General features: G+C 39.9%; 1 protein-coding gene across 1 annotated transcript in view; it reads left to right on the top strand.

The window, feature by feature from the left end:
• MYH9 (myosin heavy chain 9) overlaps positions 1-24,004 on the top strand; it is a 71,046-nt gene that overhangs the window by 31,498 nt on the left and 15,544 nt on the right. Inside the window, exons 4-21 of the mRNA XM_082075313.1 lie at positions 773-800; positions 1,563-1,656; positions 6,620-6,712; positions 7,165-7,228; positions 7,788-7,886; positions 8,787-8,930; positions 11,088-11,183; positions 12,041-12,159; positions 13,229-13,381; positions 15,219-15,392; positions 16,161-16,334; positions 16,916-17,030; positions 19,397-19,590; positions 19,954-20,075; positions 20,435-20,504; positions 21,454-21,614; positions 22,346-22,454; positions 23,386-23,517. Of these exons, the coding sequence (XP_081931439.1) occupies positions 773-800; positions 1,563-1,656; positions 6,620-6,712; positions 7,165-7,228; positions 7,788-7,886; positions 8,787-8,930; positions 11,088-11,183; positions 12,041-12,159; positions 13,229-13,381; positions 15,219-15,392; positions 16,161-16,334; positions 16,916-17,030; positions 19,397-19,590; positions 19,954-20,075; positions 20,435-20,504; positions 21,454-21,614; positions 22,346-22,454; positions 23,386-23,517 (2,141 nt within the window). The remainder of the gene's footprint in view (positions 1-772; positions 801-1,562; positions 1,657-6,619; positions 6,713-7,164; positions 7,229-7,787; positions 7,887-8,786; positions 8,931-11,087; positions 11,184-12,040; positions 12,160-13,228; positions 13,382-15,218; positions 15,393-16,160; positions 16,335-16,915; positions 17,031-19,396; positions 19,591-19,953; positions 20,076-20,434; positions 20,505-21,453; positions 21,615-22,345; positions 22,455-23,385; positions 23,518-24,004) is intronic.

Below are 24,004 nucleotides of genomic sequence, written 5' to 3'. Positions count from 1 at the left end.
AAGATATGGCAGAAGACAGTGGTGCGCAGGCTGGGTGAAGTAGGTTCTGTAACTAGAAAGGTATTATCGTCCACAGCTGGGAATTGAACACTGGAGTTAGCTGTCTACCGGTATGTCAACTTGAGAAAGTAGGTTTCTACTGTTACCAGCTGCTGTGTTAAAACAAAACGGGATGGTGCCACAAACAAATCATCCATATAGGACTTAGGCTGCTGCTCAGTGTTATAGTTTTCAAGTCTATTCTGTACAAAATAAGTGACAAAACTTTCTCACTGGGCTTCCAGTGTTTGTTTTGGGGGCAAAAGCCTCTGAGGTGAATTTTTGGCACTTTAGGATTTGTAGCAGTTGCTCTCCCTCTTCCCACCTTCCCCTTCCATCTCCACAACTCTGCTGATAACTTTTGTAAGTCAGCATGGGCCCAGTATAATGAAGGGGGAGTGGGCTGAAGAACAAGTAGAGGTATATCAAACTGTAGCTCTGTGGTAAAGAAACATTCAGTGGGAGACTTCTATATTGTTTGCAGAAAAATTATAATGCAAACAATATTCTTTCTGGGTGAAGAAAACTAAATTGCTGTGGTGCCATTTTACTTTGGCATATGGTGGGATGTTGGGGTCTGTTGCCAGAAGAGGGGTAACCTGGCCATATTTCTGACAATACTTGTCAGAGTTTACTTGTTCCTGGGTTTGTCTTTGGTGTTGGTTTTAATTCTGTCACAGAAGTTTAATTTTAGTGTCTTAGTCTGACTACTTTTTAAAAATTTTTATTCTAGATCGAGAGGATCAGTCCATCCTTTGCACGTGAGTATAACAGTTGTCAGTGTGTCTTAATTGTGAATGCTGGGGGTGGGCTCAGTAAATCAGGGAGTAGGGGAGAGTCAAGGAAAATCCCACTGCAGTTCATCCAATATGTACGTAATCTTTTCTGCAGAATAATTTTCGTAAGAATTGGAGGAAGAAGTAACGTTTTGAAACAGCCTCTGTGTTCAAACTCCTAAAGAAATACAGCCTTGTCAATTGAATGGGCTTGGAGAAGTCCTTCAGATTTGATGCGGCTGTTGTGTTTAAGTACATTCATACTGATGAGGCTGATACAGTAACAGATACTCTTGATACAGCAGTTTCTTTTCAAGACACGGGAAAATTTGTTGGCCTTCAGTTCTGGTTAAGGAATTGGTGTGTTTCTTTTTGCAGTCAGGAGGTCTCCTATTGAAAGATTCACTTCATTACCTTTCAACCCTAGCTCTGCAGCAGCCTGGGGATTATTCCTCAGCCACTTGGCAATTTTTGTATCCATGTGACTAGAAAGCATAGTTCCTTATTGCCTTCCCTCCTACATGCACATGAACAGAACCCGCACCCAGCGGCAAACTGGCTGAGGGCTAGCCTGCAATCCAGCTGCATTGCCACCACTTGCCAGTACAACTTGTTTTTTCTTGGTTTTGAGGGAGGTGCCACAATGGCCAGAATGCAGTTAAGGAGCTCTGTAGCCCTTTTGGGGTTAGAAATATAAATATGTCCCCCTATGTCTTGTTGTGAATTAATTGCAGATTTTCTTTACAGAGGTGAATCAGGAGCTGGTAAGACAGAGAACACCAAGAAGGTTATTCAGTATCTGGCTCATGTTGCTTCCTCACACAAGTCTAAAAAAGACCAGGTAAGACCTGGGTTTAATGATGCTTTATTGCTGTACTGGTTTTGGACAATGAATATATATTGGCTGATGTTGGTAAAAAACATATCGCTTAATAAAACCCTAGATACTAACATCTGTCAGAGCACTGAGGAGGACAGTGAACTATGAAACAATACAAGTTTGTCAAAAATTGCAAGCCAGGGAACATTGTTCTAAGTAATTACTGCTTTGAATTCAGTGGAGCTACAGTGGGGATAAACTCATACAGAACCTCTTGGATTTGTGGGCAAATGCATGGGCAAGAAACGCTTTTACATGGATGTGTTGCTTATAACCAGTCCAGGTAGTGTAAAACTTTTATAGATCAGGTCTGGCTATTATATATGCTGTCTCAAAACTGGAGGATACAGTGATAGGCTAGTTGACATCAGCTGAAAACTTTAAAATTGTAGGAAAACATTAAAAGGGTGGAAACCAGCCAAGTGTTAGCAGCACATGAAAGGAGGGTGGTGATGATGGTGGGAGGACTTTAAAGATGTCTCACTTATATTTTTTTCCCCCTCCCTCTCCCCCGATGGACTATTGCCGAATTCGTCAGTTGTATCCTCGTAGGTGAGCTGCACGTTTACTGCACGTTCTGCACCAGGAATGCGTTTTCTGTCCCATTGTGTGATTTTTTTGAGCAGCTTTTCACTCCACACCAATATCACTTTCTGCAGCTAAAACAAATCCATAGACAATTCACAATTTTTTATTTTTTTTTTTTTTTGTGTGATGCACAGTAATCTTTTTGTGAGGATGTTCAATTGGAGGCTAAAGTAATATCAAATATACTCTTGTTCTGTGCTCAATACTAGTTTGAATGTAAAGTTTTCCTTGCAGGATTTTCCCAGATATACCATTCAAGAAGTATTCCCCCAGGGCAATAGGACTGGGCCAGGCTTTCAGAGAACCATAAGTGTCTAGTGTGTGTGGTGTTCCTAGTAAGATAAATGTAGTTAGGTGTTTAGCTTTCTATTCCCCACAGTGAGATGTGGTGGCACGTACAAAGAAAGATTGGTGTGGGGAAGGCTGCCCTGCAGGCAGGGTGTTCCATGGCTGTGAGCTTGTTAGCCAGAGCTGAACACGTGAAATGTTCACTGGTGAGCTGTGTAATGAAAGCCAGATGCCGAGTGTGTCCACTGTATCTCTGCATAAGAATTTTCCCGTAGTACCTTAATGTGTGGGCATGTCCTGTGCATGCAGAATATATGAATAAGGAGGCATCTCGGTGCTAAGGCAAACTGTGTGTGTGTGCACATAGTAATAACTAACTTCTGGAATCCAACCAAAAAAAAACTTTTTATGTGCTAGACTTTCAGACATATGAAGGCTTTTTCCATGGTCTGTCAGTAGCTGTATTTAGAAACATTTTCCTTTTTTCTTTTTCTTTTTTTAAGTGTGGAAAATAGAATCATGGGGTTGAGTTAAGTATTCTTCCACTGCTTATCCTTGAGCAAAATTTGAACCACTGAAGCAGAACAGGCAGTCTGCTTAGGAGAATGTTTAAAACAGTCATAAGTTGGACTGGTTAGTTTGATTCTCCCCTCCAGATTATAAGGGTTCATGAAGACAAATATATAATTTTTTTTTTTAGGATGTTGGGTATACTGGTCATGGCAGATTTATTCCTTTAAGGTTGAACCTTTATGCTGTAAGACTAGGCACAGAACTTAACTGGTGATAATATAGAAAGTAGTGGTGCTTTATCAGGAAGGTTTTCTAACTGTCTCCTGTTAAAAGTTTTAGATGTAAACCCCTGTTTTTCCAAGTATCAGAGCAAATTCAGATTTATAAGGCATATTTTTCAACTCTAGCACTCTTGTTTTGGAGACAGTGGCAGCTTCCACTGATCCCGGTGCATTAGGGTATTCAGCTAAATAGCTTCTAGCTGCATGGTGTGAATACTAAGAACATTAAACCTGGTTTTGGGGCCTACTGAATCTGATTATATAAACAGGTGTTTTTTCATTTGATGAAACTTTATGGAAGTTGAGATTGATGTCTTCCCATGTTTAGTCTCTACTTCACTACTGACTTCTTAACTCTTGTAATAGTTTTTTTACAATATGAGAATCTTTGGAGCTAATCAGAAATTAATAGGTAATAGTTGCTAATGCTTAAGTATTTGTAATGAAGATTAGGTTATTGCTGATCTTTCTCCCTCCCCCATCCAACCAACTGTTGTTGGGACTCAGTTATTTGAGAATCTCTCACATGACTGCAGAAGGAATACAAAAGCAAATCCCTAAAGTGTAAAAACCAAAACAGCAAAAACCCCTACCAAAGCAAACAAAGAACCCAAGCACCCTCCCCCATCTCTTAGTTTTTTAAATTGCATGCTGTTAAAGCTAGCCGTGAGTTCTAGATGCCTTTCTCCATACTTTCTGAAGAATAAATGGCAGGCAAAACTTCCACCTTACACAGAAATCATTCCAAAAAGTGTATGAGCAAAAACTTCAGAGTACAAGATAGATGTCAAGGTTTTTCATTGCTTAAAATTGGTGTCGTAACTTCAGAGCAATAGCAGAAGAGCACACTGAAGAGTGTACACTGCCCAACCATGAGCTAACAGATCCAGTGGCTGTTGTTACTTCTGTTGTCATGAGGAATATTGTACATATTTCAAATACATGCCAAGTATTAAATAAATTTGTTTCAGGTCAAGGAATGGCATTTACATGTGTCAGAAAACTGGCAGCATCTTAATGATAAGAACCTTAGAATTTCTAGAAAGCTTGTGATGGACAGCTTTGTGTTGTACTGGTTTTGCTTTGCAAAATTACCCTTTCTAGAATGATAATGAAGTCTCTTCCTTCAGTGAAAGATGACTGTCAAAATGTAAGGTGAAAAACCTCAACAAACTTCACCCAAAAACTTCTTTAAAATTTTCAATATAAAAGGATTATATTTTTAAACAAAGCGTACAGTGCATGCCAGTGAGGAGTGGATATATCACAGTAATTGCAACCACTTATATCTTACGTGCCATTGCCGCGGCGTGCTGAGAACTTGCTCTTTCCATTGTATTGTGGTGCTAAGGCAAGTCATAACTGACTTGACCAACTCTTTAGCATTTTCCTTTCCCCAAAGCTGCGTATCACTGTATGACTGAGCTGGCGTTCTCTATGCATTTTGCTGCCTTGGTGATTCAAGAGACTGAAAAGCCTCTAAGCTACAGTTTACCGACACCTACTTGACACTAATGACACTTTCTTCCTGAGGTATTAAATAACAGAAGGGTCTGTGGTATGGATTTCTGTTAACTTTTGATCTTTGTGTAGCTAAGCATGACCTTAGTTGTTTTTGTTTATTTATTTTTTTTTTTAGCCAAGTAATTATTGGTATCAAAGCTTGACTTTTGTTTAGAGGAGAAAATTAGCTTTTTTTTCTGTCTTCCCTCCTTGGGTTGAAATGCTATGTTGCTGGCATCTCTCACTTGCATAGTAACAGGCTGCAGTCACAAAGGCCTAGGACTTCACTGCAGGAATGAGGTGAGAGTGTTCCAGCTTCAGTACGTGTCCCAGAATAGGAGGAGGAATGTGACAGAGTTTCAAGGACTGAACCCTGGTTTCAAGGCGTTCTCCTTACAAAGCCACATGCTGGCTCTGTTGTGAGAGAGCAGATGTCCTAGCTCAGGTTCCCTTCCCAGACCTAACCACCTTGTTATACACGCTTGACAGTGAATGGAAGTGTTTGCAGCAGCTGCTTATTCTGTATATATGCAGTTCTACAGGAACTGAGGGTCTTGTTTGGCCTTGCAGTTTGCAAGCATGAAGTGAAGTGATTGTGGAAGTAAGAAATAAAACCTTGTAGTTCTTTGTACAGTTTCTCATGTATCTTCCTCTCCTTTTTTTTATAATGCATGTATTTTTAGAAGGACTGTGTAAGGACCAATTTGTTTTATAATGCACTTTGAGAATGAAAGAGAACAATTTTCCTTTAGAAATACCCTTAAATAATTTGCCCATAAATTCCAGTTCTCATGGATGAAACTTCATTTTCATCCGTTGTGCACAGGAAGTCTTGAGTACTTACTGATAACTGATAAAAAGGGAAACATTAATGCTAAAAAGAGAAACATTAATGCTAAAAAGAGAAACATTAATCTAAACTGTCACTTTCTGTCTCTAGAAGCTTTTTAGTTAATCTTGAAATATATAGAACTCCATGCTTTTAGCACAGAGGAGAAGTAATTTTTAAAAACAGCCAGGGATAAAACTGGAGCCTGCAGGGAAAAGTGTATATGCTCCAATGGTCTAGTACTTGGCAGGGATGAGATAAAGGTTCTGAATTTTTTTCTACAGCTCCAGCATTTTGTGTTCCTTGAGGGAAGGAGTGCATGAATATAGCAGCAGAGTGCAAGCGAACATGCAGTTTGTGGGATACCACTAATTCTCTTTTTTGTGTGCTTCCTCACAAAGGAGGTTTTTGCTTGTTTGTATTTTGGAAGATGTAGACTCTTAGTGCAAGCCTTTTGGTATGTTTTTGTTTTTTAAACGTTATACTTTTTCAGGCTAGTTTCTTAGCCTTCTACTAGCAGAGTTCAAGACTGTTTTGCAGGATTTTCCTCACTCTTCCAGCCTAGATGGCAAGACACTTATGGGATAAGGGCTTGATCTTGGAATGTACAGTGTTTCTCTTTAATCCTGGGAAGTCCGTGGGATGTTATGGCCAAGTGGCTTTGAAGGGCTTCTTGTTAACAGACAGCACTGGGATTCCCTTATGTTGAGGAAGGGAATAAGGTATATTTGTCAATGTTTCTGTTTTACCCAGATAACTAATGAGTCTCCTTTGAAGGTTTAAGTGATCATCTCCTGAGGCTTAATGTGGCTTCTCTACAACAGATACCAAGCTAGTGTGAATTGAAGCTTCAGCACTGGTTTGACCCAAAGTTAATGCAGTAAACTGCCACCTACTTTATTAATTTCTGATTTTGCTCTAGGGAGAACTGGAGAGACAGTTGCTCCAGGCTAATCCCATCCTGGAGGCCTTTGGAAATGCCAAGACAGTAAAGAATGACAACTCCTCAAGATTTGTGAGTATTACTATGCAGCACGGAGGCCAGTATTTTACTTGCTCTGGAGAGCAACGGACAGTGTCTGAGAGGCAGATGGGGGGAGCTGGAACTAAGTGAAGATGTTGAACCTAACATTGAGGGAGGCAGAACTGTCCAGATCATATAGCACATGAAACTGAAGGAACCCTGGTCGTGGGAGATCTAGGCTGAAACATAATTAATTTGAAGTGTAGGCTGTCTGAATGTCAGAAATGCCTGAAAGTGTTTGCTGTCTTCTTTTTTAAATCACTGTTGTGATCAGCAAGCATTGCTGATCTTAACTATTGGCTGACCTTGTGTTTTGCCTAAAACCTGCCTCACCTGTTCTGAATTTCCTTTCCTGGATTAAAAAGGGAAGGTTTACCTTTTTTGTTTACTGCTGTTACCAGATAGAATGAATACTAATTTTAATGCCATTACCTTCCTCTTAGGGCAAGTTCATCAGAATCAATTTTGATGTCAATGGCTACATTGTTGGAGCCAATATTGAGACCTGTATCCTTTCTGTGACCACTGAAAAAGAGAAGTTAAAGGCTATAGAGGTGGCAGTAATGGTACCTAGCAGTCTCTTCACAACTGCCTTTCTGTTTCTCAGGTCGAGAAAGTGGTAGGAAACACTTAAATTTATGCTTGCAAGATTACTGTTGTAGTCTCCTGTTTCTTCAAGTGGTGACCATTGTGATCATGGTGGAAATCTTTTATGAATGAATGAATTCTAATCTTAGGAGGCTGAAATGGAAGTGTAAACTGTGATAAGATGAATAGCTTTGCAATTTTGTAAGCCATTATCACTTCTGTTCAAGGCAAATAAGGATGGAGGATCACTGTTTTCCTGGTTTTGTCAGTTAAGTGTCTCTTATCGTAGTAGCTGTCATTCAGAGGCTGGCAGAACTGGGGCCAGAAACTCAGTGGGTTCTTGACCGGTAATGATTGATAAATCAATGCCCCTGTTAAATGTCATGAGGACAACATCAGGTAGTATGCATTTTTTTTTCTCCTGGCATAGAATAGGAAGTGTTTTGTGTGTCCTACCGTATGCCTTGACTCTCTGAAGATCTGCTGGAGAAGTCACGTGCAATTCGTCAAGCCAAAGAGGAGAGAACATTCCACATCTTTTACTACTTGCTATCTGGGGCAGGGGAGCATTTGAAGAGTAAGTGATTTTGTTGTAATCATGGTGTTCCCTCATCACAGTGACAGAGGGTCCAAAACACTTGTAGGCTAGGACCTGTGACTTCTCATTTCTTGGCTCTGCCTTTTAGCTATGGTCACTGCACCTCTCCTTCTGTACATTCACACCTCCCTCTGCCCTTCCCCCTGTACTTCTCAGTTCCTGAAAACTTGCTTCTCTGGTTCCTTTCTGCACTTGTCTCCTTGCCAGCAATGACTCTACACCCTTCCTTATCTAAATCACTGTCCTATGTTTAGTCTCGTCTTGCATGATGTAAACCCTTCTAGTGCAGAGATGTTCCTACTGTGAGGTACGCAGCATTTAACTGAATGGAGAACTACTTTTAGCACCTAAGCAGCTCCAGAAATCTACGATCCTAGAGCACTTGGCTTTAATACCTTAGCCTGGTAATCTGGGTCCATGTTGTGCAAGGGCTGCAGATCAATCTGGAGGAAGGACAGAACGAGAGAGCTTTTTTTCCATAGTTTCTACTGTTTTAAGAGCTGTATATTAACTTTCACCTGACTTGAAACAAATGAGGTGTCTGAAATTAAAGGCAAATTTACTTCCAAGTTAATCCTTTCTTCTTATAGACTTAGGGTGTAATGATGATTGGCATTGCTTTGGTGAAGTAGTCCAGAGGAAGGAATAGAAAGAAATAAGGCAGAAAACGTCACATTTTATCTAAAATACATTAAATATTCAGCCTGCGGTAAACCTGGGCTTAATCCCAGATTCATGCAGCACCTGCTAGCTTATGCAAGTCAGAAATTTGTTCTCTGTGGTAGCTTGTTGTCTATTACAAAAAAAAAAAAAAAAAAAAAAAAAAAAAAAAAAAAGGAAAGCAAGCCATAATAACTTCTTTCTCAATTGCTTCCTAAGCTGATCTGCTGCTGGAGCCTTACAACAAATACCGCTTCCTTTCCAATGGGCACGTTACAATACCGGGTCAGCAAGACAAAGATATGTTTTTGGAGACCATGGAGGCGATGAAGATCATGGGCATCCCAGATGAGGAACAGATAGGTATGAATCCTCTGATGGGCTTGAAAATGCAAGGAAATGAAAGAGGGAGCAGATCATATCTCTCTGGGGCTTTATTGTTCTGGGGTTCTTTGTTCTGGCTTTTTTGTTGTTCCGGTTTTGTCTGGTGTCCTCCCCCCCACCCCAAGTGAACAGTGTGCAAGTAATAAACTTAGTGGCTTTGGAGTGACCTGCCTCAGGGATCTACCAGCATAGTTTCAGTTTATACAGTTAACATTACAAGTCAAGCAGCTGATGAAAACATGCTTCTGCTTGCTGCTTTTGTTCCCTGTTTGAGGGCTGCATATCCAGTTTATGAATAACACATCCAAGATACGAGAATCTCCTCATTCTCTTGTGCAGTGCATGGCTTGTGTGCTCCCCCTATCCCTAGGCAATAGCTTTAAAGTATCTAATCCAACCACTGCTGGATTAATACTTTGAGAATGGCCTGGCCATAGTGCCTTTCTTTCCAGCTTAACACTGAACTGCTGATCAGAAATTAATATTGTCTGATGCTGGGAGCACAGTACCATGACAGTGAAGCTAGAATTATGTGCAGCCAGCACAAAGTGCAGTGATACGTATTCAGCCGAGCTCTGTGCTGTCTCATTCATGATCTGTCTCATTGGTTGGAAACCAGTGTTCTGCAAAATCTCCATTTCTAGATGTATGAAGTCCTCTAAGACTATTTTTTCTCTACTCTGAAGCAAGCATCTGTGGTGGTTTGAGGTCACCACCTCCTTTGCTGGAGGCTGCAGCTCCTGTGGCTGTAGAGAATATGTGCCTGTGCCTTAACTATTGCTCTTGTTAGTTCAGCCTCCTATAAATCCACATTGTTGTTATCCACAGTTTAATACGCTTCTTGATATCCTGAATCATCTGAGACTGAAACGGCTGTATGAAGGTGAAGAAAATTTTGCCTAAATCAAATTAAGGAATTGGCAGTCTAATTTGTGGTCAAGATGTCCTCCTATGCCATTTTTTTGAGTTGGGTTTTTGGTGTATTGTCTAAGGCATGTCTTTTTTTGTCACATAGATGGTCTATTGGTTCCAGCCACTACAGCAAAGAGAGTTTTAATGTTTAGCACTTAATGCACTTCACACTTTGAACAGTAATGTTCCTTTAGGCTTAAAAGAATAATACATACGGGAGCTGGCTGAATAGGAGGCTTGATTAGTTTTGATGTAAAACATAAACACTAGCTATGTTAATTTATGGAACAACACCAAAATAAGTTGTCTGTCCAAGTGTGAGGACTCCAGATTCAGCTGTCAAACCACTGGTTTTCATAATGTGCCACTAGGAGCATATATGTGTCTTTTCTGTTAGTCCTGATTTCGCATATATGGAGCCTTTGTTCACTGTGCTATCAAAAAGATACTGTTTTTTAAAAAAATGTGTCTGTAATGGGTAGAAATTAGGGGATTAAAAAGTCTGTAGTACAAGATCTCCTTTGCAAGTGATGGGCAGTTTACCTTGCTCAAGGCAACTTGAAGCTCTTATGCAATGAGCTTTCATTGATACATGGTGGAAACTGAATTGATGCTATGGCACTGAAAAATGTCTTTCCTGTCTTAGCATCTAGTGTTACTTTTTTGATGTGCATCATTCAAAAAGTATGGGTGGGGTGCTTCAGCATGCAATTAGTAATAGTTATGGTACAGGCACTTTTGCCCACATCCTGCTGCCCTTCATACATTATAAAGTATGTATGTATGGTCTACAGACCTTGGTCAGGAACCTGAAAGTGGATATGTGGTTAAAGGAACAAAATCTTCCTTCTCTTAATTGGTTTGTACTCTTAATGACTATCTTTTTCCTGTGTTTAGCAGTAGTCATTGAGGAAAACAGTTTTATCAAAAAATAGAGATGATGTAGGATGGTGCATTACCCTCAGTCCTGACTCCCACTTTACTATAGTGATTTTGAGAATGGGTAAATTTCCAAGCTGTGTAGTCTTGCATAGGAGGGACAGTGAAAGTCTTGTGTCCTGAATAGGAGTCAGAGTAATTACCTGTGGTGGTTATTCCCAAATTCCAGAAGGATCTTTGGGATATTGAGAAGGGCCTCATAACCATGTTAGGAAAGGTAACTGGGTCATATTAAGGCTTTTGCTAATGTCTGACACTAAGCTGTTGTTATTATTATTTTTAAAGGTCTTCTGAAGGTTATCTCAGGTGTTCTTCAACTTGGCAACATAGTGTTCAAGAAGGAACGTAATACAGACCAAGCCTCTATGCCAGACAATACAGGTAAACAATCTCCTTTTCCCACCCCAAGGCAAAATGCAATAAAAAGCCTGTGGGGAGTTGTTGCAAGTAGAATAATATATTACAGCACATAGAGAATGCTGGAGTCCTGTTTTTCTATGAGGCAAATAATTTGTTAAAGGAGCCGACATGCTCCTTCGTAAAAATACACAGTTTTGCCAGGCGTGTGTTGGCAGCCACTCCTGGGCAGGAATGTGACACTGTTCTTGTGACAGGGCTGGGCAGGAAGAACACGTGATGACCAGATGAAAAGGGTTACTCTACTGGAATATGTAGTGTGTGTGTTTTAACCAAGCTAGGAAAGATTGCCCCTACAAACCTATATTATCAGACTCTAAAGAATGTTCTTTGCTGACTTTTTAATTAGGCTTGTAATTGTAAGAGTAAGGTGGATAGTTTTCTGGTGGGTATAAAGTATGGGTACATATTTTAATTGTACTGCCCATTGTTGCATGTGTAAGTAGTACCATGTTTTGCATGATGGAAGGCTACCTTTTGGAAGGCTTAGCTCTTAGACCTACTTTATAGATGTACTGCAGAAATAGAAGAGGTTGCTAATTTATCTTTAAGTGTTTATATTTTTGGCTGTTATTATTATGGGAAATATGTTCTAAATGGTGTTTTGGATCTTTAATACAAAATACAGAGTTGCCTCAAAGACTAATCAGTAGATGAAGACAAAGCAATTGTCTCATTAACCTGTTCTTCATTTAACATTTTTTCGAAGCTGTTTCATTACTCTTGTGGGAAGGCAGTTGCAGGAAATGTTTTTCTCTTGCTTTCTGTGAGAAAAACAAAGTAACGTTAATCTTTTTGTTGTTTCCTCTTACCGTGTTTAGCTGCTCAAAAAGTGTCTCACCTTTTGGGTATCAATGTGACGGATTTCACTAGAGGTATCCTCACTCCTCGCATCAAAGTCGGGCGAGATTATGTCCAGAAAGCTCAGACCAAAGAGCAGGTATGCATTCTCTAAAAAATTAACAAGAACTTCAGTCTTTAATCTTGCCATCACAAATCTAAAAAATGTATTAGAGGTTTCTGTAGCATTTAATAACTCTCTTTATGACTGCAATGTACAGCAACTGCACTTGGATTTGTAACGCACAAATTGCTTCTAGTATTTGCTCAATTGACCTGTACAAAGATAGAAATCATCCTGCCCCTGTAACACTTTTTCTCATCTGTAAGAGAAAAAAAAAGGCAAATTCCCTAATTTTGGTGACTGCCTGTCCCAAGGGAATAAGTTCGTTCAGTGCTGTATGCAAGGATGACATTTTAAAGTTGCTGTAATACAGAAAGCACCATTTTTTAGTAGGTCAGCTACTAGGGTAGAAGAATTTGCTGCTCACCCTTGAAACTGATTGTAGATTTTATAACACTCTTGAATCAGGTTGTGTTCTAAATGAAGCCTGACCTAGGAGCTAGTGGCCTCCTCAGTGGAGCAAAGCCCCTGTGCTTACTCACTGCTGCATGGCTTCTTTATGAACATATCCTTATTGTCAGTGTAAATAAATATCAAAGAGTAGTCTAGGAATAGTCACAGGCTGCATTTCCATGCTGCCTTTCCATTTTGATACTTAATTTCTTATTATACATGGTATTTCTGTGTCAATTGCAGGTAGGGTAGTAGCATGGAAGGGGAAAGGATTTGGCTTCACAAATCCTAAACGAAAAAAAAATAAATGCTTTTCTTTGGGCCCTTGAAGTGTGCTAGAGTCTTTGGAGGTGAATGGGCATATTTTTTCTTTCTTGAATACCAGACATTGGTTTCTCGAACAGGCAGGATCCTGAAATTTGCCTTGACACACTAATTTAGTAAGAGAAATTCTTTGCTCTTGTTTACGGAGTATTGCAGTGCCATCTGCTTTTCATTGGGAATAACCTCTGAAATTAGCCTTTTTCAGTGAGTTTAGTGGTGGAAAAAAAATCTTAGACTACAGTTGGGCCATTAGATGCCGAAACAGTATAGTCTATGCCTTCCTTTGGATTATAATGTAAGACCTAATCTTGTGTTTTTTTCTGTTTAGGCTGATTTTGCAATTGAAGCACTGGCTAAAGCCACTTATGAACGTATGTTCCGGTGGCTGGTTATGCGTATCAATAAGGCATTGGATAAGACCAAGCGACAGGGTGCATCCTTCATTGGAATCCTTGACATTGCTGGCTTTGAGATTTTCGAGGTAAAGAGATGCCAGGTCTTTGCACTCAGCAGAGTTTACCATGGAGCAGACTGCTGAAGGAAATCACTTCAGAACTGGAAAAGAACAGTATAGCTTTGGAAAGGATGTGTATTCCCCTTTTGTTAGTTGACGTCTCTGCTGATGTGAACTGTCAAATAAGTTGTTAACTAGCTTTAGTGGCTCATTCTTTAGTATTTTATGTGTTCTACAAATGTTGTATTTCATTGCCATATATTGTGGTGCTTACATCCTTTTTGGCCACATGTGTTAGAATTATTTTAACTTCACAGTTCCAGGTGTATTTGATTCTTAATAGCTAACAGTTTGAGTTTGCTAACCTGCAAAAAAGTATTTTAAAATGTCATGTAGAGTTATGGACCACCACTGGACTTAAAATTTTATGTCACATTAGTCTGTCCCAAAACATTTAAGGCATGACCTACTGAAAGCTATTAGCATAATTAAAAATTATTGTAAATGGTTTCTTCTTCCTGCTGCTGAGTTTTGTAAAAGATAAAGATGGGATAGACCAAATCAGATCCAACATAAATTTTGACCTATGTGTGCTCCCTTCTGCAAGAAGCTTGAAAATTGGGGATTGGAGTGTAGTTTCACATACAGCTAAATGGCTTTTAACAGTAGGTCCTTGGTGCAGAAAATGAGTTTCCCATCTGCTGCTCCTGGCTACAACAACTTTTACTGTTCATCTCTCTAGCCCTGTGGAAAATATTTTCTTGGGGTGTTTTAGAATTGAATCACCCTGCAAAAGGGGATCAGCATAAAAACTGATGCAAGATAAATGTAGGAGAGAAAGAGCTGAAGGAAAGTTGAGGGAGAGATGGAAAAGAAGGAAACTGGGAGCTCCCTCTATAGGTGGCAGTGAAGAGTTAGGCCAAACCCTTATGTCTATGAAACAACAATTTTAGAATGTGGCTTTGCATTATACTTAGCCCGAAGCAACCACAGGCTGCCATCAGAAAAGACCTATCCTGCCATTATCCCAGCCAGGCAGCTTATATCAATCACTGTTATGCTGGATCTGGCTCATGTGCAGCTGGAAAGTGAATTGGATAAATTTATTCATCAAGTAGAAAACTAAGACACAGAAAAGTTGTTGGTGTTTTTTCTTCCTTTTTTTTTTTTTTTTTTTTTTTGTTCCCTTACCCCTCTCTGATTAATCTACCCTTTAGTTTCATGGTGGCTGGATCTCATGAAAAGGAGGGGAGTGGAAATACATGGTTAAGAATTACTGAAACATGGAGGAAGTAGAACAGGACCATTGTCTTTAGCAGCTGCATTATATTTAGTGTTATCTAACATGAAAATGCACGATGGGTTAACCTTGTCCTTACAGTTTGAAGAAATCTGGAGATATTGAATAAATTTCCCTCAATTTTCTTGTCTGATTTTATATATGAGGATTAAAAGGGGACTTTCCAGTCCCCGTGCTTTTAGGAATTTGTCTTCAGGCTTCTGTTGCTTTCTTTTCCTGTGAAGACGACTTGCCAGCTCTGAGTTTGTGAGAAAACCAGAGTCTTTTCTGTTCCCGGGTTAAGTAGCTGCAGTAATTCTTCTGCTGTTTACAACTAAACATTCTTTTGCAAAGTCTGAGGAACAGTGTTTATGAACTTCCCAAGGGACTGCAGCAGTGATGCAGTGGTGGATGACAGGAAAGGCAGCTCATAAGCAAACGGGGTTATTAACAAAGGGCTGTCCACCCACACATAACACTAGCTTAAATTCCTGAACTACAAATGTGATCTTTCGTGCTAAGAGAATAATAAGTGTGTCTTCAAAAGCAACTGTTCCAACATCTTTCTACCTTTTTCTTCATTAGCTGAACTCCTTTGAGCAGTTGTGTATTAACTACACAAACGAAAAGTTGCAGCAGCTCTTTAACCACACCATGTTCATTCTGGAGCAAGAGGAGTATCAGAGGGAGGGCATAGAGTGGAATTTCATTGACTTTGGCCTGGATCTGCAGCCCTGCATTGACCTCATAGAGAAGCCGGTAAGCTTGTTCTTCTACCATCGAGCAGCAAGAAGTAGCTGCACTAATTTTGTCATTGAGCACGTAACCTCTACCTGTAGACTGGAAACTAGCTTTCTAGCTTTTGTAATCCTCTACTGACATTGAGGTATGCTTAGAAGCAGAAGTGAACAGTTTCCTCTTTGTCTGAAAGGATGTCACCAATAAATCTGTTAGTATCACTTCTGTAGTGAAAATAGATCTAGTCAGCTACGTTTTCCTTGCGCTAAATTGTCCTCATTTGTGTAGATCTGCATGGTGCTAGATGTGTGGCTTACCATAGGTAGTGTGAACTTTCTAACTTAATTGTGATGAGAAGCTGTGAATGTCTATTGTTTTCAGTCTGCTCTAATGAAACCTGGAAATTTATAAATTTCATAGTAGATGTTCCAATAGTAAGGACTAGTTTGTGAAGTGTTCTGCTGTGGTCTTCAGCATTTAGACACCTGGATATTTGGAGAACAACATGATAGTGTTCCTTCTATTAAAAACATTTGTTTCTACATAAAACAACCTAGACAAATGTCACGGAAGGCACATTCTTATAAAAATGGTTAAAATTCGGATGAGGATTTAGAAGAATTATTAACCATTTCTGTTAGCGTGGAAGTAGTTGAACTGATACCACACAACAGGGGAATGTGATGGGGATCAGGCTTAGGTATCGTTTTCTTTTCTTAGTCATTTAAAGGTGTTAGTTATTGATGTAGTCATGTATTTAATAATGTTTTGATGTCTCCCTTCTTTAAGGCTGGGCCTCCTGGTATACTGGCCCTGCTGGATGAAGAGTGCTGGTTCCCAAAAGCAACAGACAAAAGCTTTGTGGAAAAAGTTGTACAAGAACAAGGCACCCACCCCAAATTTCAGAAGCCAAAACAGCTGAAAGACAAAGCTGACTTCTGTATCATACATTATGCTGGCAAGGTAAAGAATGCGTAGCTAAAATGTGACCATTGGAATGTCTGCTGTATTTTTCTAATGCATAACCACTGCTGCTTAGAAATGGTTGCTTACCAAAATGGCTGCCTATGGGAAACCAATGAAAGATATCACAAAGTTGCTCCATTGCTGTGAACCTTACAGAGCCTAAGGGGATTTTCCTGCAAGTTATATATGTATAGTTCAAGGCATGTCAAACTGACACCAGTTTAAATTTGTTCTCTGTGATTTGGTGGTATTAGAGGTACTTTTCAGAAGCCTTGCCTCAAGACTTCGTCACCAAAAATGATGATGCCAGGGTTTTTTTTTTATCACACTCTGGGTGGTGCAAACTAGGATTGCAAATCCATTCCCTTTACTGACAGGGCAGAACAGAACATGCACCTCTTTGTTAGGGATTGAAATTTGTAGGTATGCTTGCTTAGATGGCAAATCCAAGAATAATTAGGTAATCTGCTGTTGATTGTGCAAACCTCACTGCTACTTTTGTAGATTTTGCAGGATCTCATATCTTGTGCTGCAGAAAATTCCCCCACCAAGTTTCTTGACATGTTTGTCTCCTCCAGGTGGATTATAAAGCAGATGAATGGCTGATGAAGAACATGGATCCACTGAATGATAACATTGCTACTCTTCTCCACCAGTCGTCAGATAAGTTCGTGTCTGAGCTGTGGAAAGATGGTATGTAATTAAACTTAATCTCATTTGTTTTCTCTTGTTTTATGTGGAAGAGTTTGTTTGATGATCAGAAGTCTGTGATGAGTTGTGTTGCTTTTTTCCCCTGAAGAGTAAGCCACTAAGATTATCATTATCTGGAACCTACTTTTTTTAGATCATGGTGTTTCCTTAAAAGTTCACTGTAACTCGAGAGAAAGGTTCACTGGCATCAATTTATGTTAAGCTTGCTGCATATATAGCAAATATTTCTCAAAAACAAGAATGCCAGGATAAAATATGAATGCAGCATTGTGTCCCAGCAGCCTGCTTAGCTGCAACGCTCAAACACAAGATCTGAGGTTGAATTTATGTTTTCAGTCCTGCAACTAGTGTGTTCTTTCTGCAGTGTTGTTCAGTATTTTACTCTATCTTCTCTGGGTTTATCTGCTTTTGAGTCTTACTGCTGCTGTCACTTTCTGTGGTGGGTTTTCTTTGACGTCTCTGTCTGTTGCAGAGATGCAGAACGTTCAGAGAGCCTATTTCTATCAACACTTTCCTATTCTTCATCTAGAACCAGGTGACTGAGAAACAGCTGTTGTGTCGTGTGTAATGCATCCTAGAGCCATGCAAGAAATGCTTCCGTTAACTTCTCTTTGTCCCTTTGTCATACCTGCTTGTCTCTCTTGTTCTTTTCCTCTGCTTTGTGCTAGTACCTCCTCACGGACTTTAAAACAAAATCAAAACTCTCACCTCTCAAATGGATACAGGAAAAATACAGACACGTTCAGGTGCTAAAGGTTGCTTTTGCAAGACTTGCATAGGAAGAGCTAAAAGAAAATTCCTATAAACTGTTTGAACATAGAGCTAGCAAGGCTGTTACTCTTTGCAAGGTTTGGAAGGAAGGTTTCTGAGACTGCATTTAAACAGAAATCCAGTTTAATATTGATTCTAGTATGGGGATTTGACTTCAACTGCTGACCATTTAAAAGAAACCCAGTTTGGCAGAGGAACCAGTACTGCATGAAAAATGGTCATCAGCAACATGTACCTAACAAGGCCCTTGCTGTGTGAGGCTCCTTTTGGACTTGAGATGTTGAGTGAACCACAGCTGATCATTTCTCATTTATTGTTCTTAGCTGAGTCTTCTGTTGCAAGTGACTCTCCTTTTTGCTATGTTGATGTAGATTGCAGGGCTCAAGATTTTTAAGAGGATTTTTCCGGCCGCTATCTGGGACACTCTCCTGTGGATTTTCTTGTGATGTCATCTAGTAACATAACCTTCTTTTCTCTCTGATAAGACAACCTTGACCCTATTTTAACAGCTGATCTAGAAGTGAGCAGTTCTAAACTAATATTAGCTGTAAATCAGAGTATCCTTTCTTGCTGCTTCTTTTGTAGGGGTTTCTCTTTGCAGTTTTTTTTTTAAATCAGAAACCACTTGAGTAGAAGTTGATGTGTTGTTAAGATTGGGAGCTTGAGTGTAGGTGTCAGCCAGCCACTAAAGATAAAGTGAAGTAGTACCTTGGAGCCGTTAATAAAAATGTACTGGAGGTTTGGAAATTTATAGTGATACAGTTTGTTTTGATTGGGTAGGTGAATTTTTATCTCCATGTAGAAGAAGAAATAGTGCTTTAGTTTCTTCTTGCCACTGCTATTCTCAGATCTATCTGGCTTCTGTTGAAAAAAGGGATCTGTGCAGTCCACCCATCAAGATGATAGCTTCATTGGTGCTTGGATGTCACTGCAGCATAGTGGAGAAACTGTTAGGGCGGGAGGCTCTGACTTTCTTCTAGTGATATTGTTCATGTCTCTGTCATAGAGTACTTGTACTGCAAAAATAACTCAAACAGTGGTACCTTGAGGTTTGTTTTCTCTCATGCCTTTTACCATGTTTGCTCAGTTTACAAGTAGATATGACTTTTCTCATCACCAGTCATGGTAGTTCTGCCTGTAATGCAAGAGTGAGGCTGGCCTTTTTCTCTAACTGTGGCCCCTCCTGGATCAGAGTTAACTAATAGTTGACTCTGCTGGGCTAGCAGCTGGAACTCTTGGTTTGTTGTTTTTCATTGTGACCTAACCAAATAGAAACATCTGAAACTCACTTCTAAATTGCTCTTCCAGAGCTTCCATCCAGAGCATCAGCAGAGTATGTTTGGGAGTAAGTTTGACCCCATCACTCAAACTTCCTGTAGAGAGCTGTTGCTTTTTTTCCTTCCTGCTCCTATCCCTGCACAAATTCTGTACAGGAGTCGACATCTGTGTAGAGATGAAGCAAAAAGGATCCTGCAGCTCCTGTCATTTATCCTGTTCTACCCAGATGTTCTTTGTTCATTCCAATGCTTCCTTTGTTTGTGGCAGAATTTTAACACTCTGTCTTATGTTCTCTCTAGTTGACCGTATTGTTGGGCTGGATCAGGTAGCTGGGATGTCAGATACAGCATTGCCAGGGGCCTTTAAAACCAGGAAGGGTATGTTCCGAACAGTGGGACAGCTCTATAAAGAACAGCTGGCTAAACTCATGGCTACGTTGAGGAACACCAACCCCAACTTCGTCCGTTGCATTATCCCCAACCATGAGAAAAAGGTAAAGACATTTACAACAGTACAGCCTGTGCAGTCTTACATGGGCTTCTGGAGACATGTGGCTGGGTTACTATCTTGTGTCAGGTTTTGCAAGAGATCTTAAAGAGGTCCTATTTTCTCAGGATATCTTTTTAAGGTCATCCTAAGTAAGCGTACTCTTACCAAAATTTTGGAGACTGATCTTTGCGGTGGTTCTTTAAGTGGCATAAAAGCTTTCAATTGCTTCTAACTGGAAAAGAGAGAACTGGCTGCTTTACAAAAAAAAAAAAAAAAAAAAAATAAGAGAGAAGAGAAGGAAGCAAAGGGGTAAACCCCTTTTGTAAAAGCATTGTGGTATTTATAAAATATGCTTTTTCTGCAATAGGCTGGAAAACTAGATCCCCACTTGGTCCTTGACCAGCTTCGCTGTAATGGAGTGCTGGAGGGAATCCGTATTTGCCGTCAAGGTTTCCCCAACAGAGTTGTATTCCAGGAATTCAGACAAAGGTAAGGCCTAGAAAAGGATCTGAAGCAATCTTTACCCTGGCAAAGTTAAAACCTAAATGCAAAAATTGAAGTATTTAATTGCAAGTAGATTGCTACTGTTTTCAAACGTGGTGTTTCCTGACACAAAGCCTCACAAAAGCATCTTTGACTTCTCTAGTAAGTGTAGAGATAAGATGAGGCATAGAGGATCCCCTCGAAGATTGCTGCCTCATACTCTGTTGTCTAGAGATACAGGGTTTTTTTTCTTCTAACAAGGCTGTAAACTGTGAAACTCATAATGGCATAGGAACACATTCCTGATTTTTTTTTTTTTTTGCAAATATACTTTTTTAACTAGTCTAATGCTTTCTCCTTTTCAGATATGAAATCTTAACTCCAAATGCAATTCCCAAAGGATTTATGGATGGAAAACAGGCTTGTGTGCTGATGGTAAGACATCCTAGAAACTCTGCTTGAAATAGAATAAACTTTGCGGATGTGGTTTGAAAAACAGATTTATGCATGTTACATATATCTCGTACTCACAAGACCAAAATTCCAAAGTCAGATATTCTGTCTGAGAGGAGGGTGCAAAAAGCTTTCTTTTGGCTTCGCAGATGGAGGCTTTTGACTAGCATGAGGTCCAATAATCCTAGGCAAAAAGGATCTTTCTGTTTCTACAGATGCATATACTTTGATATGCCAGCACTATTCATGGAATCAAAATGCTTAGAAGCATTAATGTTATCTTTAGCACATGCTTGAAGTATGAGCTTCAATAAAGTTTTTGTAATGGCCTGTTGATGACAAATGCTTTCAGTGAAGGCTCCAATTACTTTCTGCAGAATTGCCTGCTTCAAAGGGAAAGCTTTGGCTCTGTAGCTTGAAGATGAAGGGAGACTGAATTGAATTTGGCTGTAAGGGATTCCCTTTTTTCTGTCTTAAAGGAGTATACCATATTCCTCCTAACTAGTAAAAGGGTTGACAGCAAATCCTTTAAAGGACAGGGAAGTTGGTTGGGGTGTCTTTTTCTGACAAACATTAGGACTGGGAAAAAATAAATAGGAATGTTCAACAGATGTGTTTCCTTTAGGAAAGGACGTGGGCTCTTGGGACTAGGCATACGTTCCTCACAGCATCCTTCTAATTCTGCATACTTGCTGTGGTGTTGTATTAAACTATGCTTTCTATCATATTTTCTGTCTTGGATTACCTTGCTTTCATGCCACACTTGGCTGAGCTCCAACTCATCTCTGGTTCAGAACTTTGTTGGGAGCCAGCAGCTTTGGTTGGCTCATTGTAGGGAAGGGGTCTCTTACAGCCATGAGACACAAATATGTTTGATGTTTTGCGTGAAGCAGTCTTTGCAGGAGATGAATTCTTCTCTCTTTTGTCTTAGATCAAAGCATTGGAGCTGGATTCCAACCTTTACCGAATTGGACAGAGTAAAGTGTTTTTCAGAGCTGGAGTTCTTGCTCATCTTGAAGAAGAGAGAGACCTAAAGATCACAGATGTCATTATTGGCTTCCAAGCATGCTGCAGAGGCTACCTGGCCAGAAAGTAAGGACCGTATTTTGTAAAGTATGTTATAAACACGTGTATTTCTCCCATTCAGGTACAAGTTTATCTTCAAAAAAAGCAGACTAGAATTTATTTTTTGTTAGAAAGGCCATGATATTTTTGTTGTATATAACAGTTGATGGTTGTTTTAGGGTTTTCTGATCTCTGTAATGCCAGACTTCTGGCACCTGCAAGAAACTCCATGTGCTGTTAGCCCCCATAGTACCAGAGCAGTAAAGTCTATTCCTCTTTTTAGGAATACCATACAGCAGGCAAAGTTTTTGACAGACGTGCTGCAAACTGCAAGTGTGAAACTTAAAAGGTCTTAGTACAGTACTGATCCAGGACGTGCAGGATTTCTCTTAAGCTATTAGGTAGTGCTGCAAATGGTACAGTTCTAAAAACAAAAGTAGTATCTGTCAGATTGGCAAGAAAGCACACCTCTGTTTCCAATCTCCCTTTTTTTGAAGTGAAAATAGCGAGGGTTTTCAGATTAGAACACATTAGGGAAAAACTTCACTAAATATAAAATTGAATAAAGGAAAGGATAACCTCTCTTACCTGAGCAGAAAAAACTTGAAAAGGTAGAGGTCGTTCACTGGAAATTTTGCTATTGTTTTTTAGGAGGAAACCTTCTAAAGTAAAAATGTAGAGGTATCTAAGAAGGGGCTTGGTGGAGAGAATTGTGTGCTGCTGTGGGTTCCTTTGTCTGATCTCTGCTTCTCTTGCAGGGCCTTTGCCAAGCGCCAGCAGCAACTGACAGCCATGAAAGTGCTTCAGCGAAACTGTGCCGCCTATTTGAAACTGCGGAACTGGCAATGGTGGAGGCTGTTCACCAAGGTAATGTTTTTCCCTTTGCAATTTTGACACTTTGGTTGCAAATTCAGCCTCTCAGGTTGAACCAAAGCACAAAACCCACTTCCTCTACAGTTGGGCTGGCTTGCAACTACACCTTTATTCATATAGGCAGAGCATCTAATAGAATATTTTATAGCTATGCAGTATGCCTGCATAAACCAAGTGCAAGGCTATATCCAAATAATGTTGTGGAAAAGCAGATATCATCTCTTAATGCTTTCTGCCTAAGAAGAGTAAGAGGATTGCCTGGTTTGGTGGTATGGTACTTCGAAGAGTTGCTTACTACGTGGCTAGCCAATTTAGCTGGACAAAAATCTTTATTACGGGGGTGGCTTGCCTTCTCTTCCTCCAGGGTTGTAAGAGCAAAGGAAAAGCATTGAGGTCTGATCTCGCTGTTAGACTTGTAGATTTTTTATTTTTTTTTTTTACCTTTATAAAGACAATGAACATATGAAAAAATGGTCTTTTTTTTCTAAATGTATGTGATTTCTTGCTTTCTAGCCGTGAGACTTTGCAGCTAAATGAGAGTTAAAAGCAGAGTTTAAACTTTTCTTTTCTTTCCTGTGAAATGACTCCTAAGGGTTTTTGAACCCAGAGATTGGTGGTGTTTGCTTTTTGTTTACATTGACCTACCTGGGAATTTTCCCGCTGTATGAGGGTCTGGAATTTATGCAACCCTTTCCTGATGAAACCCATCCCAGAGAAAAGTTGGGCAGGCAGAAAGTGTGTTGTTGCCAGAGTAGATAACATCTAGTCCTCTATGATCCTGCCAGTGTTCACAACAAAATAATTGGTCAGACCTTCAAACATGACATCTAGAATGTTGTTCTATTTGGTGCTTATCAAGTACAAGAGCATTTCTTCATGTTTTCCTTGCTCCTTATACATCTCATTCCCTTGGTTTCCCTTTCAGGTGAAGCCCCTCCTGCAAGTAAGCAGACAGGAAGAGGAGATGATGGCCAAGGAAGAAGAACTAGTAAAGGTCAGGGAGAAGCAGCTAGCTGCAGAAAATAGGCTGAGTGAGCTGGAGACTTTCCAGGCCCAGGTGAGTTTGCAAATCTCATGTGTAAAAGTCATTCTCTCTACCTGGCCAACTGCTTGAGAGCTTCTCCTTTGCTTTATTGGTCTGATAGACAAGCTGCAGGATTCCAGCTTGTTGAAATATGTGACTTGGCTGCCATTTTCTTTGACTTCCTTTGCCCTTCTTCCCAGCTCAGTTCCTCTAGCAGGTCATTTTTTACAGTGACCACCTAATGTCCTTCTGTAGAAGAAAGTCTCCTTTGTCTGAGTTATAGGAAGCTGGTTGAATTCAACCTTGTCATTAATTAATGGAATCCTTTTTGTTTGGAACACAGAAGGTGGCAGCAGGATTATTTTTCTGTAGGACTGATAATTATTTGTGTTACGTTTGCAGGGGAAAACTAGACCATCTCCTTATTTCAAATGGATATGGTCTTGAGAAATTTGTTAAGGCTAACGTGGTTACACTGCATGGTTTGTGAAAAAGAAACACTTAAACTGTGTTTTGATAT

This window comes from Streptopelia decaocto (genome assembly GCF_964273445.1).
Source record: "Streptopelia decaocto genome assembly, chromosome: 1".
Lineage (NCBI taxonomy): Eukaryota > Metazoa > Chordata > Aves > Columbiformes > Columbidae > Streptopelia > Streptopelia decaocto.
The sequence above is the reverse complement of the archived record's forward strand: the minus strand, read 5'-3'. Positions and strand labels throughout refer to the sequence as shown.